Source organism: Lissotriton helveticus, chromosome 10, assembly GCF_964261635.1.
Source record: "Lissotriton helveticus chromosome 10, aLisHel1.1, whole genome shotgun sequence".
Taxonomy (NCBI): Eukaryota; Metazoa; Chordata; class Amphibia; order Caudata; family Salamandridae; genus Lissotriton; species Lissotriton helveticus.
In genome coordinates, this window is record NC_136071.1 from 436,961,141 (window position 1) to 436,977,485 (window position 16,345).

At 42.8% G+C, this 16,345-nt stretch overlaps 1 protein-coding gene across 4 annotated transcripts in view; it reads left to right on the plus strand.

The window, feature by feature from the left end:
- Positions 1-16,345, plus strand: part of CFAP70 (cilia and flagella associated protein 70) — a 1,288,671-nt gene that overhangs the window by 834,270 nt on the left and 438,056 nt on the right. For all 4 annotated transcript variants that reach the window (XM_078662924.1, XM_078662925.1, XM_078662923.1 and 1 more), the window contains one exon: positions 2,434-2,567. In XM_078662924.1, coding sequence (XP_078519050.1) covers positions 2,434-2,567 — 134 coding nt within the window. The remainder of the gene's footprint in view (positions 1-2,433; positions 2,568-16,345) is intronic.

The following is a 16,345-nucleotide window of genomic DNA, read 5'->3' on the forward strand; positions in this document are numbered from 1 at the left end:
ATCCTAGCTCTATCCTTTATGGTATGTAATCTTTTGGCCAATAATTTGTCTTATTTATTAGCTCTTTCATAAAACTGTTCCTTCAAATGAAGCAAGGCTCTTCATGAGTGTTTCATCATTAAAACATTTATCTGTCCCTTTATTGATGTTACTGCACTCAATGACTTCACTGATCCGGTCTCCCTATACGTTTTTTAGGCCCTCCCAATAATGATCTCTAAATGTGAATTTCAGAACATTAATCTGCTTGCAACTCCTTTGTCTGGAAAGGGGGCAGACACAGAGTCTCCATGATAACCAAGTTAAGGAATGGTCATGAACTTACCAAACATTGGGATCATATATAGCTGTCCAACTACATGATTATTGATAGTTTTTTAATGGGTCCTTGGGGCCATGGAAAAGTGTTTGCCCCATATTGAGTGAGCGTCGAGGGGCAGGCTGCCATGGGAGCTGAATATTGCTCCCTAAACAATACAGGCTGATTGTCATCAATGTCTCAGGACTAGCATGCTTATGACATGGATAAGGTGTGAAGAGACCCATGGATTACCTCGTTTCTTTCCACCCTGATCCCTTTACCCTGGCACTGCAGAGATATTCTTTTTAGGGCTGGAAGAAAGGGGATTGGCATGTGCTGGGAAAACCTCTTCCAGGAAGGTAAGATCAAAACTATATTTGTAAGAAAAATATCCTGGTGAGCAAACATAAAAGATTTACATATTAACTATCACTCAGTTGGGGCCTATATCCACTGAAAGTGAGGCAGGATTGAGAGGTCTTACTCCATTCAAGAAACTTTTATTCTCCTATGAATCCTGAAGAGGTCTAATCGCTAATAATTAATAAGGTAGTCAATACACTCTCAAGCGTGCACAAATGGTTGGCTTTGTAAACTGAATAGGAGAGTAAGAATTCACCAAGGCACAATGGGATAGATTTTGATGGGAATTCCCTGTGACTGTATGGAGGGTTTCAAAATCGAGAAACCTAATACAAAGTAATGTACAACTGGTATATAACCACAGATAGAATAAACCTAATGCACCCAGTACTGATTTTATTGGAAGTGTTGAAGGCAATGTAGGGTATAGAGAAGCGTTTTGAAAGTATGGTGGTCATGTTCCCTATTGAAAGTGTATTGTGAAGAAGTCTTGAGTCATACCAATGGCACTCTGGGCTTTCTGCTGATGTATTGGTGGTAATATTGGGCTTGCACCCAGACTGATTGAAAGGCGTGACAAAGCTTGACTCAACGCTTCTGCTTCAGGTGCTACAAGCACTGTAAAGGCTGTTGGGGTATCTGGAAGAAGACACAACCTCCATTTATAGACAACTGGCTTCAGAAACGTTTGACCATTACGACCATGAGAAATGTTACCTCAATATTTACAGAATGCGAGATTGTGATTAAGTGCAACATTAAAACAGTTTTAAGATTATCTCAGACAAGGGTCCCTGAATATGGCAAGCCCCAGATCCTTGTGGGCATTGACACTGTATGGGGACAAGGAAGCAATATCAATATTTATCAATAGGAGAGATGCTTGGCAATTAGAACTATACATAAACTGTATATGAAGCTGAGTTTTGTTTGCTGAAGATTTGATATGTTTGTATATAGTACTAATTGGAGGGGTGGGCAGGTGGGCGAGGCTTGTGTATTAATACAGTGTTGTGCAGTGTTTATGAAAGTACTGTTTATATATCGCCTATGGTTGTCACTTTAGTACTCAATAAAAATGTTTTTCAAAAATAAAAACACTTCTGCACTTAAAGTCAGGCTTAGGTTTTCTTAGCTCATACTTCTAGCTCTAGGTCTAGACTTTCCACCTTGCGTTTAGTTTTTTCACCACTGATGCTTTTATTGGTTATTAGTTAGTCTTGCTTGCTCTTTCCTACTCTTTTTCTGTCTAGTGATTTGTCTTGTTTTTTTTTCTTTTCCCTGGTTAAATAGCAATCTTCCACTTTCTCTCTCCTTCTTCCTTTCTCTTCATCGTCCCCCTAGGGACAGTCATGTGGTTGTCCTGTATAATAATGCTGTTTTTTAATGGCTGTTTTCTCAGTAACCTAGTTGATTGAGGAGTACTGACTAATTTCCATTCTCCCTCCATTTATTTCTCCTTCACTCTCAATCTCTTTCTCTTCAATGCACACCTTCATAGCCCAAATGTCAGTTATCTTGCTATTACTATTTGATGATTCTAAATTAGGGGTGATTGACTAACTTTCTCTATGGTTGGAAGGTTGTTGTGGACAGCCATGCTCCAGGTGGCTTTTTTGATCATGTTTGTTGGTGACCAAACTTGGGCATGTTAGCTGGGAGTAAGTTTCTGGGTACCTTGTTTGTTCATAGTTTTTATGGACCTGCTATGCTTTCCTTGTATGGGCTTTTCTTTAATTGTAAAATTGTATTTGATGGCCTTCCTTTAGAGACTGGCTCATGATCGACAGAGTGTTGAGCATTGGCTTGATTATGGAATCTTTAACCTTCTAATTGAAGATAACATCAAAGCACAGGAGTGTTTCCAGGAGACCATGCGCCTTGACCCAAGAAACCTGCATAGGTGAGTTTCAGTTCATGGTATTTCAGTACAAGTTTGGCACGGAGTTATACGTTTTTTATTTGCATGGTAACTCTTTAGTTAAAATAAGTACCCAAATGTCTTATATTCTAAATCATTTTATATTAATTTTATGTGGTTAGTTATCATGCCTGGAAATATACCCCATATGATACTGCTTCTGAAGTGATACTATAAGCTTTTCTTGTATTACCTCTGTGTATATCACAAAGATCAAAAAGTAAAGGTAGAGGGTGCACAGCGAAACTTAATTGAATGTGCGTGAAAAGTTAAACAGTGGGGTGCACTCTTTGGAGGCGTTTCCGTCCAGACGCCTATGTAATTATCGAAAGAGTCGTGTGCGCATAAACATGCGGGTACATCCCAAGGAGGCACACCGGAGTGGCTCAAAAAATTGATTCCAATGTCTTAAACATAATAGTTTATTTTCATTATGATGAAGAATTTTTCATGATATTGTCGTCATATCAGTAACATTTTGCGGCAAAATCCATAATTAGTTATTCAATGAAGACTCCAATGCATTTCGGGCGGGCTGCCCTTTGTCAAGGAGCACTGAAAGAAGAAGAAACGAGTCTGAGTGGTATGGAACGTGCACAGTGGTAGAGAGGTGCTGTGGGATACAGAGATGAATGGTGGGTCAAGGTGATCAATGAAACTATAGTCGTAACGGGATGTGAAACGAAGTGAGTGGAGAACCGTGACAATTTTAACGAGCGAGTGGTGTGCTGAATTACGTGCATGCAGAGATATGAACGAGAGGTCGACGAGTGAAAGTTAATGCTGAAGCGTGCCGGGTGTTTTTAGGCGAAGAAGTCTAGAAGGTGCTACGGTAAAAATATGGAAGAGGGGTTGGAGAGTGACAGTTAAAGCTGGAACGTGCCGGGCTTAAACGAGCGGGTGATCTTAAGAGAAAAAAGTCTAAAAAGTGCTGCGCTTAAGGTTATGAAAGACACACCTACTTTGTGGTGGAAACGCCGGCAGGCAAGGGTGCGGTTACTGGGTGGTCAGGTGGTCAGTGGAGAAACCACTTTCAAACTAACCCGCAAACTTAGATTACGGCATTTTTTTGATAATATTCTCTCTACTAACACCACTGAAAGATCAGATCAACTCAAGGGTTTACGTCCACCAAGCACATATCAAGCCCCAAACAGCCACAAGTGCATTGATCTCTTTGAAAATTTGGTTTGTCAGGATCTGTCAAAAATGAACTTAAAAAAAACGTCTAAATGTAAAAACTTCACACAAAAGGACCTGGACACCCTCAAAAACTTGGCGAATAACCCGCAAATAAAATGCGTTAAAGCAGACAAGGGCAGCGACCTCGTGATCTTGAATACTAGCATGTATATTCAACGCCTACATGAACACATTCAGGATGTGAATACGTACATGCAACTGGACCACAACCCCACTAGGGAGTTTCAAACCATTTTACAAAACCTCGTATTCAAAGCACATGAAGCTGGCATTATTGAAGACCGCACCAAAACCTACTTGCTGCGATACCATCCTAAAAGCCCTGTTATACACATGTCGCCCAAGATTCACAAAAATCTCCTTGATCCACGCTTTAGACCAATTGTCTCAACCAAAGGATCAATACATGAGCCCGTAGGCAAATTTATTGACAGATACCTTCAGCCCTTAGTCATCAAAATGACAAGCCATATTAAGGACATAACCGAATTTTTACTCAAACTGGCACAAATGGACATCAACACAAACGAATCCCTTATACTATGTACAGCTGACGTCAGCTCTTTGTACACTTCCATACCCCATCAAGGGGGCATTGATGCTATTGAACAAGCCTTACTACAAAGCGACATTGATATGCCCATGCAAACTTTCTTAATGGAACTCATGGTATATACTTTATACCATAGTTATTTTCAACAAGATTTCAAGTGGTACCTTCAGCTATCTGGAATGGCGATGGGGAACTGTGCGGCTCCCACGTACGCTAATATGTACATGCAAAACTTTGAAAATTTACACATTTATGGGAACACCAACTTCTACGACAAAATTAGGATGTACGTCAGGTACATCGATGACCTTTTTTTCATGTGGACAGACACTAAAGACTCTCTCAGTAATGCCCTGAGCGAATTGAATACTAAGGATGAGCGAATCAAATTGACCTGGCAGATGAGTGACACTGAAATCTCCTTCCTTGACGTCACCGTCAAGATCACTGACAAAGGGATCACCACTGATCTACACCGAAATGCCACAGACCGTAACAATACGTTACACTACGCGAGCTTCCACCAAGGATCCCTCAAAAGGCACCTACCATACTCTCAAATGCTACGCGTTAAGCGCATCGTCTCCGACGAAAACACACTCAACATCTGACTTAAAGAAATGCACGATCGATTTTCTGATCGAGGTTACCCTCAAACCATCCTTAACGAAGCTTACACCCGAGTTGCAGCAATTAGCAGACAAGAAAGTCTTATTAAAAAAACAACAAAAACCACTGATCAACGCATGGTATTAGTATCCAAATACTCAACCACAAGTGCTACCTTCAAGAAAATCATCCTTAATCATTGGCCTATTCTACAAATGGAACCCGACTTCAGGGACTGCTTTCAAACTCCCCGACTGTTTGCCTACACCCGCAGCAGTAACATGAAGGGAATCCTCACGAAGAAACCTCTCACTCACATAGATTACAAAGGAACTTTGCCGTGCAAGAACTGCAGCAATTGCAATTGCTTCATTAAAGGGAACACCATAAGACACCCCATGAAAGGCCATCCCATCAAATTACACGTTAACGCTACCTGCGACTCTATGAATTTGATTTATGCTATCAAACGCCCTTGTGGCCAACTATATGTAGGCAAAACCGAGAGGAAAGTCAAGACACGCATGAACGAACATAAGTCTAACATCCGCACAAAAAATTAGAAATCTAATGTAGCTGCCCATTTCAACGCATCTCATCATACCATCGCTCAACTTCAATTCATCGTTCTAGAAACCATCACAAAGAGCGAAGGAACAGACAATCGCAAATTTCTTCTCCAAAGAGAATTAGAATGGATTTATCGTTTGCAAACCCTTAAGCCATATGGACTAAATGACCGCGTTGAATACAGCTGTTATTTATAAATGTTGATCTTATATGAATAACTGCACTGGTTGATATCTCGCATTGCCCTTTATTTACCTTCCCTCAGGCACTTTGCCTACTATGTCTTTCACCTTTTTAAGATGGCCGCCAAACTTCTCTCCCTCACATCTCACAAGTCCTCTTTCTACCACCATGCTTTACCTTCTTTACTTGAATCTACCGGTTTCTCCACTGACCACCTGACCACCCAGTAACCGCACCCTTGCCTGCCGGCGTTTTCACCACGAAGTAAGTGTGTCTTTCATAACCTTAAGCGTAGCACTTTTTAGACTTTTTTCTCTTAAGATCACCCGCTCGTTTAAGCCCGGCACGTTCCAGCTTTAACTGTCACTCTCCAACCCCTCTTCCATATTTTTACCGTAGCACCTTCTAGACTTCTTCGCCTAAGATCACCCGGCACGCTTCAGCATTAACTTTCACTCGTCGACCTCTCGTTCATATCTCTGCATGCACGTAATTCAGCACACCACTCGCTCGTTAAAATTGTCACGGTTCTCCACTCACTTTGTTTCACATCCCGTTACAACTATAGTTTCATTGATCACCTTGACCCACCATTCATCTCTGTATCCCACAGCACCTCTCTACCACTGTGCACGTTCCATACCACTCAGACTCGTTTCTTCTTCTTTCAGTGCTCCTTGACAAAGGGCAGCCCGCCCGAAATGCATTGGAGTCTTCATTGAATAACTAATTATGGATTTTGCCGCAAAATGTTACTGATATGACGACAATATCATGAAAAATTCTTCATCATAATGAAAATAAACTATTATGTTTAAGACATTGGAATCAATTTTTTGAGCCACTCCGGTGTGCCTCCTTGGGATGTACCCACATGTTTATGCGCACACGACTCTTTCGATATATCCCAAAGATCCTCATTTGTGTTCCATCTTAATACCAAGCCCATATTTTGGCACACATTAGTGATGTTTCATGGCTCTGTAACCTTTTGTCAAATAGCAGGAGTTATAACTTGAGGTATTACTAATCTAAGAGTTCACAACATCACAAGAAACATAACCAAGTGGATGAATTATTGTTTTTTGTTTTCCCTTAAACAGGCTTTTAATAGGTCTGGTATCTTAACATAGGGGTTACATAAAAATTATAAGTTTCCTTGTGCCAATGTACAATTCCCACTGGAATCAAATGCCTGGATAAATACCCAACACAATTACAGTGACTTTGCCTATTCAGATTCTTGTCCAAGACTGCAATATGTGTCATAGGTTGAGGCTTCTCACTGTCCTGATTTGTTCCTTTAGTTTGGGGCTTGCAAAACTTTTTGTTGTACCTCTACTCTGCCTGCTGCCCCACTGTAGAGTAAGCAGGCCTTGTTGTTCGATGTGAATATGATAGTTCTCTTGCTCCTCATTAGACAGAGTAAGGAGACTGGAGGCAGGGATGTTCAGCTTTTCACCTGGGTGCTTCTTATCCCGTACAAACTTCTGCTCTTAATGAGAGATTTGCTGCACTATACTTTTCCTAGGTAGTTTCTGTCTGTGTTCGTGCCATGGCCACCTCCAATGAGTATCATGCAGCCTGGCACTTACGGGCGAAGCCTTCCAGTCAGTGGCAGAATATTAAGGAGCCTCCCATAAATTATTTATAAGTCCTTCTTGAGCAAGTAAACATATTTCTTCACCCTTCAAGATCTCAGTGTTTCTCAGTTCTCAGAGGGTAGCTTGTAAACATGTTCCTTACTAAAGCCGTGAATCTTTTAAATCCAGGCATGTTGATGAGCCCTGAAAATCCAGAAGATAATTTGAGGCCTTTGTGAGTTCTACTAAACATTTATGTCTGTCTTCATTCCTGAGTTTCATTGTTCTGTTTTATTATCATCTAATGTGCAATTGAATCCTTCTTAATTATTCTTTATTTATTTTGTTTTTGAATTGTGTTTGTTATTCAAACACACCACTTTATGGATTAAGATATATTTGTGTAAAAACTGGAGGTTGCATGCTCTTCAGTTCTAGGTCAGACACTTTCTTGTTTATGCAGGAGGTGATGTACAGCTTCTAAAGCTAAATGAATGTAAAGTTCAGAAGGAAAATGCTTGCCAAATTAAATTTGACAATGTACCTCCAAAAATGTTGACTTTTGACAACCAGGAGGTTGAGAATACCAGTGATTTCTACTTCCAGAAAAGTAGTAGTCATGTCTGGTGCTTTTAATATTGTAATCATTTGGTACCTATGTCTTGCTTTTTAATAGTTATAAGTCACCCCTAAGGTAGGCACTGAAAGGCCAATAGGGCAGGATGCATGCTAGTTCAAAAGTAGCACCTTTTTACCTTTAATAAGTGCTAACTTTGGATTAGGAGCGGGTAGGAGTATGCTGTTTAGGCTCCCATGATTTGTGATTTAAAATCTTCTTTAATGGTAAAATTGAATTGTAAGTCACACTTCTAAAAATACCACTGTTAAAAAGTTATTATATTACAGGGGTTGAATCCTTGAAATCCAGCAATGTTGGACCTACAAAAAAGAAAATACCTTGCCTGAATCAATTTAAAACAACTCATTTTTTATAAGAACAAGAATTTAATTTGCATGATCGCATTGATTAACCAACATGTTATTTATCCCTTTTTCATCTTAAAGGGATCTTTTGCATATCATACACACCAAAACAAAACATGATTAAACATTTACCATGCTCTTTAGCCCCACTAAACAAAATGTTTTCCAAAACCTACACCACTAAGTGCATTCACATTCACATGAACTTTATTGCGATTAAGTTGAATTCATTTGAACACAATTGGGGTAAGGAGTAAATCTCTTATTTAACTGTCCATACTATGTTATTTTTCAGAACACCAGGGATTGAGAGCAAGTCCTATTGATAAGGAGAGACCTGAATTTTCAAGTGTTAAATCCTCATGTGATGTCATCCATTCAACTCCCTAGTTAGATATTCCAATGCGTTTTGACCCACTTGATTAAAGTGTCTCCTCAGGACATTGAACTGGGGAAGACTGTAGAGAAATAAAGCTTTAAAATAAGTATTTCCAGTACATGGGTGAAAACGTTTTGCAGAAATACAGCGATATAGTCAGGAGAAAGTTGCAGTATTCTATTGGCGGCTGGGATCAGCCGGAGACCCCGATTTCATGTTCTTGAAATAGGTGGGAAAGTAGAGAGTCAGTTGGAATGAGTGAGGTCGAAAAAGGCTTCTGAAGGGACAACCCCCACCTTCATGATTGTTGAAATCTGAGTATATATTGAGGATGTTATCTTAAATATACAGCTACTATATCACAGAAGCTTTGTCAATTTTCCATTAGTTGTTGGACAGGAAGGTTAGTGAGCTCCTTTAACACCTTATAGAGTTCATTAGAGGAACTAGCTGATCTGATTGTATTAATATAGAAAAGGGATTTTTCTTTGCCTAAAGAGTGCTTAAACATAAGTAAGAGCTTTGTGCTTCTCTTTTTGGCACAGGCCAAATTCACCCTCCAATTGGTTCCTGCCTGCAACATTGATGTCTGAGACCTTTACGTTCATCAGAGAGCCATGGGGCTGATGCTTTAATCCTAGTGCACATCTTTGCTTTCAGCTCCACCACTTTATCTACCGCTGACTTGACCCATCCTACAATTTCCTCCGTAGAGTGGTCCTTTGGGCGGACATTAGCCAAAACTGAATTAGTGAGGGTCACATCCATGCATGCTGGTGTAATCCTGCTCCAATTTCTATAGGATACAGATTTCTGCTGAGCATGTATGGCACTAACATTAGGGGAAAAGACTGAGATCCAGAAAGTCACAGCCCAATGATCAAACCAACTCAAAGGTTATCCGTGACAACAATGCAAAGCTGTACACTGCTGAGTACCACATGAAGTCACGTAAATTCTATTTCTGCTTGAACTCAAGAACACAGACTTGTTCCCATTTTCTGGTTGGTCCCGTAACAGATCATTATTGCGATTCTAGTCTTTGGATAAGTTTAAGTCAAAGAAGAAGCACAAGAAGTCCAAGTGGGCGTCATCCAAGCCTTGCCATTCTCCCTCTGAGAAGTCGTGAGGATGCCAAGGTGTGCCCCCTGGTCACGCTCCAAGGCCTCTATTGAGGACCCAAATCTGCATCTAGTTCTAAGGAACCCCACATTTCCAGGTCCGCTGTCGATGCCACAACAAATTGAGGCATTCAAGGAGGGAATGCTTTGCATCTTTGGCACCCTTCCAGCTCCCTCACTGCTATCATTGCTGGTTCCTGCAGCTTTGATGTTGGCACAAATGCTGGAGAGGACAGCAATACTATTGTCCTGCCTGACTCTGAACCAAATTCACCTCAGCCAAAACCAGTTTTAGGCACAGTTTTACCCGGCCCCAATACTGTCTTACTCTGAATAGAAAAGGGTACTCTTGCCATTATCTAGAGCCCCACCAGCTTTTCGGATTGGACGCTGACTAAAACCAATGCCCTTTTGGCGATGATGGTAATCGTGGGATGAGTTTGTCCCTCATTGTGATGATGATAGATTGTATATAGACCTACAGGAGGCCAGTTGGCTGGACATTTCTCCTGACACAGAACTAGTCTCACCTAGTGGCCGAATCTGCATAGTTCACATGGTCATTAAACAAACAGCAGAGGGTTTTTTTTTTAAATATTTCTTTTTATTAAAATTTAAAACATAAACAACAAACAACAAAAAACAAGGCAATACAATCGTCACAAATGGTGAAGCGTCTTGCGGGCAGGAAGGCACACAACCCTAATACAGTCAACAACATAGGATGGGGGAAAGCGAGGGGATGCTGCAAGTCAGGAGGCAGTTTAGCTGAAACAATAGTAGGAATGTCGGGTCAGGGGGAAGGTGGAGTGGTCTCAACATGTGTGGAGGGAGGTGTACATATCTCACCCCGGTAGGAGTTCCACTGGCCCCAGGCTTTTCCCCATTTTCGGGGCCTGCCACGTGCCACGTATGTTGTCTTCTCTCTAAACATACACCAGTCCATGTTTTCCTTCCACACCAGAACAGTGGGCGGCCTCTGAGAACCCCACAACTGCGCAATATCTCTCTTGGCTATCATATTCCCGAGGGTCACCCACTGAGTCTGAGCCACATCATGGTCAGTCGGCTCCCAAACATTCAACAAACATCTCCTAGCTTCAGGCAACAACGCAACACCCGTGACCTCTTCCATAACCGCATGCACTCGGTTCCAGTAAAGCACAACCACCGGGCACTCCCAGAGTATGTGAAGAAAAGTGCTCAGTAGATCGCATCCACGCCTACACATCCCGTCCGAGGAATACCCCATACTAATAAGGCGAGGACCAGTCACATAGATCCGGTGGAGGATTTTGATCTGCACAAACCGGAGACGAGCCAGAATTGCAACCTCCTTCGGCGAAGATACCGCCGACTGCCAGTCTTCATCGTCCAACTCCAGACCATCGCCGGTCCAGGCCTCTCTGAGACGGTCTAAGAGGCCAACCCGATTATTTATCAGCTTTTTATAAATCAGCGAAATTGTGCTGTCGGGGACGTGCCCGTCCAGTATCCGGTCTTCAAGTGGGGATGCCTCCTGGATAGTGGTACCCGACGGAAAGACCGAGGTCAACGCGTGGCGAATCTGAACATAACGGAAAAACTCCATGTCACTCAACTCGTATTCCGCCTTCAACTCCTCAAAAGTCTTGACCCTGTCCTTGACCCAGACATCATTCACTCTGCAAATACCAATCACGTCCCACCTATCAAAGCCTTTCGTCTTCCACAGGGAGCCAAGCCTCTCGGATGCATAAAGTGGAGTCGCTCGAGTCAACCTATCCTTCCATCCCATTGCAGCATTTGCACTATACCATGCTTGCACCGCTATCTGAGTTGGACCCGTGAGCATCTTCCCAGCAGATTTTGTATAGAGCGCCCTGTTGTAATCCCCACCAGGCAACAGCCACTTGTCCATTTCGAACGCGGGGTTCGACGCAGGACCATACGTGCCATGATTGATTGCCGCCAGCTGGGAGGCCCAATAATAGCGCCTAATATCTGGGAGTGCGATTCCGCCATCGTACCAGGGGAGTGTCAGCTTGGCAAGGGCAATGCGGGATCGCCCGCCCCATATCAGTTGCCTCTGGACACCTTCCACCTCTCGAAAATAGCTCGCTTGGATAACGTCAAATGTGTTTTGTAACGCATATAAAAACCGGGGCAGTGACATCATCTTAAACAATGCCGCTCGTCCGAGGGGGGACAACGGAAGCTTGCGCCAGGCCACAACATCTGTCCTTAGGCGTTGAAGCGGGGGGAGCAAGTTACGTTCATAGCGGACCACCGGATCTAGGGCAATAAAGACCCCCAAGTATTTGAATCCCGCCTGCACTACCTGTATGGGACAACCACGCGGCAAGGGAGGAGATTTGCCAGAAAGGACATATACACAAGACTTAGACCAGTTAATTACGAGGCCGGAATTCTTCCCGAAAGAATTAAAAAAATTAAACAACACTATCAGCGACTTTCGAGGTGAAGTGAGGTACAACAGGATATCATCCACGTAAAGTGACACGCGGTCCTCAAAGTCCGGGGTCCGCCGAATACCCTTCATTGACGGCTCCCACCTCAGCCAGGCTGCCAAGGGTTCCAAGGCGAGGGCAAAAAGAAGCGGGGACAACGGACACCCCTGGCGCGTACCCCTTCCGAGGGTAAACGGCCCAGAAACTCGACCATTCACGACCACCTGAGCCAATGGTTCCTCGTATAGCAATCTCACCTAGCTGATAAAAACAGGGCCAAAACCAAACTTCGCAAGGGCCGCCCATAGGTACGGCCATTCTAGTGTATCGAACGCCATTGTGGCATCCAAGGAGGCCAATATGGCCGGCTCACGTAGCGACGCAGCCCTCGCAAGGGCGCCATGTAAGCGCCGCAGATTCAATGCCGTGTTACGGTGTGGAATGAAACCGGACTGATCTGGATGGATCAGGTCACCAATTACAGTTATCAAGCGGTTTGGGAGCACCTTCGCGAGGATCTTGGGCTCAGCATTTAAGAACGAAATAGGTCTGCACGATACACAACGATCTCGTGGCTTCCCCTCCTTATGAATCACGACAATAGATGCGAGTCGTTGATCAGAAGGGAGCCCACATCTACCGACTCCAAAAACATAGACCAAAGATACGGCGCTAATATATCAGGGCGCAATTTGTAGAGCTCAATGGGGAGTCCGTTAGGGCCCATGGCCTTTCCAGATCGCATCCATCGATTCCCTGTCTAGATCCGACAAGCGGGCAGCGCGATGTCTCCTAATAGCAAATGTGAGTCCTGCTCCAGCCTGTCGGAGACAGGGGAGTACACAGTTTGGAAGTGCTCCGCAAAACACTCCACAATCACAATAGGGTCAGTCACTCTCACTCCATCCACTCTCTCAATCAAGGGGACCACGCGACTCGCCCTCTCCTTCTTGTCCAGCCAGGCAATCAACTTTCCCGCCTTATCTCCCACATCATACAAACGTCCTTGCTGCTCTCTACTCATCACTTTGGCGACGGCCGTTACCAGTGCCCTATAGTCAAGTTGCTTGAGACTGAGGAGGTGGAGCCTGTCCTGAGTGACACCAAGCTCCAATTCTCCCTCCAAGTCAGTTATTTCGGTCTCCAGTCGGACCACAGCCTCGCATCTACGTCTCTTAGCGCCATTGATTAATGATAATGCCTGGCCACGGATAACAGTCTTGAAGGCTTCCCACAGCGAGATAGAAGATGACACAGATCCCAGCTCATATGTTTACTGTGAAGAGTATACCGTTCATTAAGTGATTATGTTTTTATCATGTATTACACTGCTGTTTATATTCGCATGCTCGCAAGCTAGAGATTGTTTACATATTATTCACCTTTAAGATGGTAGCCACGAACTAGTCCGTCGTTTGTTTTCACATACAACGTAAGCGCGCGTCGACACTTCACCATAGCAAATAACAACGCACAATATAACTTTGTGCTAACCACCTAATCACCTCTCGTTTGTTCGAAGCACAACAGACCGGACGGAAACCAACAAGCTCGCATATCTTGTAAGTCGGTTGTACACCGCCTACGTATTATGTTATATTTTTTACACGAGATTATAACCTCGTGCTACTGTCTTTTTGCTAAATCTTGCACTCGTTAATTTACAGCGATTCCTATGACAACATGAAAACAAGCATTTGCAATGCAATATGTCTCGCATTTGGGAGAGTTTTAGCTATTGGCACTGTAAATTATAATGCCTTTTATTTATGTGCTTTGATAACCTGCTAGCAGTGTGTAAACACGCATTTTGTACTTATAGTTGTTGCTTATGAGAAGCAAGGCTGGCAGTAACTGCGCCTCTTTTTTTCAGCCAGTCTTGCTCTTGTAAGCAAGGGCTATAAGTACAAAGTGCTTGTTTATGCACCGCTTGAGGGTTTTCAAAACAAATAAATAAAATGCATTTTTATTTAAAATGCCAATAGCTCAAACTCTTGCAAATGCAAGACCTATGGCATTGCAAATTAAGGTTTCCTTGGTTAACATGCGCATTCCTGTCAACAGGCCCCATGTCGTGTGTGGCTCTTAAACCGGCCATGAGTTTTATTCAGCAGCACTACGTGTAGGTGGAGTTTTTAACCAGATAACAGTCCACAAATAAAAAGACTATCAGCTATGATTGATGCTGCAATGCGTGACATATGATTGATGCTGCAATGCATGACATATGATTGATGTTGCAATGCGTGATATGTAATTGATGTTGCACTGCGTTAAATATGAATGACACTGCAATGCATGACATATGATTGTTGCTGCAATGCGTGACATTTGATGGAAGCTGTAATGCATGCCTCTGTGCCACTTAAAAGATCCCCATATGCAAGGCACAGTTGTCGTGAGTGCAGTTTGGCTGGTGCCTCTTGTGCTTTCCTTTATCACTTTCCTTTAGTCCATTGACTGCTCCTCAGGCAGCATAAGCACAAGCCATTTAACAACTACAGAAACTGGGTGCAAAGTTTCCACAGTAAATGATATTAATGGTTTACATGTCAGAGCTGAAAGCCTAAAGTAACTCAGTGTGTCCAAACACGCAACAAACTGATTTTCAGTTTTTTAACAAATGTGCTTGCTGAGATTTTGACCCTTTATATCTAATCTCATGAGATTATCGGCCATATTGAATTTGTATTATATGTAAAAACTATACAAAATGTTGGGGAGTTGGTCATTTTCAACCCATTTTTAAATTGTAACGAGTTCAGTAACCTAACTTGTACTGGTCTTCCGCTTTAATGGTTTTGCTTACTGTCCATTGTATTTGCTTTTGTGTATGCAAAGGCTATGTATGATGGTACATTTAAATCCAAGGACACAGTCCTGCTGCTTCTTTGACTACTGACAGCTTTGTTCCCACAGAAACGGCGTCGAGATTACAGCCATAGAACCACACTTACAGCAGAACACTGCTCAGTTTCATTGCCCGCAGAATTACATCCCAAATCTGCGGCCACGAATAACTGTGACCTGGACAAACTAGCTATCTCATTTGGTAAACTAGAGCCTGCCTTTTAACCCGACATTACAGAGTACAAGGCAAGTGTGAGCAGCGCAGTACAGAGCATCAGCATTGGCTTTTAAACTAGCGATAACCCACTTGAGTCTGTACTGTATAAAATCCTGATTGACACAACACTCGCTCTGCCTTGCTGGAGTCAAATTCACTCAACTTTAGTTTATTTTTAGTTTTTCACTTCAGCAATGCGCAAGCTCCATTGTTGTAACTCAGTTCTTCTTCACAAATGTTGGTAGGGCACAGATAAAGGTCACTAGAAGAACACAACCAGGTCCACAATTTACAGGTGAAGCCTGAGTCACATGACCAAAAAACAACGAGTTAGGAGAGCCGCAAGTAAAACAAGAAAAATAGATTGGTTAAATGATAGGCCTAGGTGTAATCTGCAAGTCATTTGTTCAAATCCTTGTAATTTAGTGCAGTTGGGTAAAAATAAAACATTTACTACAGAGATCAACACGTAGCATGAAGACCAGAGCATCTAATCGACATTCCATCTGAAGAAGTGCTAAATCTCAAATAAACATCTGGTAGGCTTCACAGAGTATTTTTCAGTAAGACACATCCCTCTGTCGCCTTGGTCGTGGAGCATGAAGTCCCTTTATCGCATTTAGTTTTTACTTTATTCTCGGACCATTACCCTTACCTTTGCTACTTTGGGTATGCGCTGTTTCCCTGCCGCGTTGGACGCCATCTTCCTTGTCACGAAAGTCCTCTCACTGTCTGAGGAACGGGGACGGTACAGTGGGGATGGAGCGGAGGCCGGTGACTGCACTAAAACAAAAGACGGACCAGCAGCAAACCAGATGCGATGGAAAGAGAAAACAGACTTCTGCCTGAAAAGAGAAGACTGCTAGCAGAAGCTTAAGTAACTACGGATCGCTGTTGCCTCTTTAGAAAAAGAAGCAGGTTTACAAAATGCACTTCGAAAGACTGATTTTAATAGCGACATCCTGTTTGCACGCAAACTTACGTACCGTCGACAAAATGGCAGAATAATTGGAAACTCAGATTAATCTGCTTCTTTAAACAATGTTCATTACAACTGG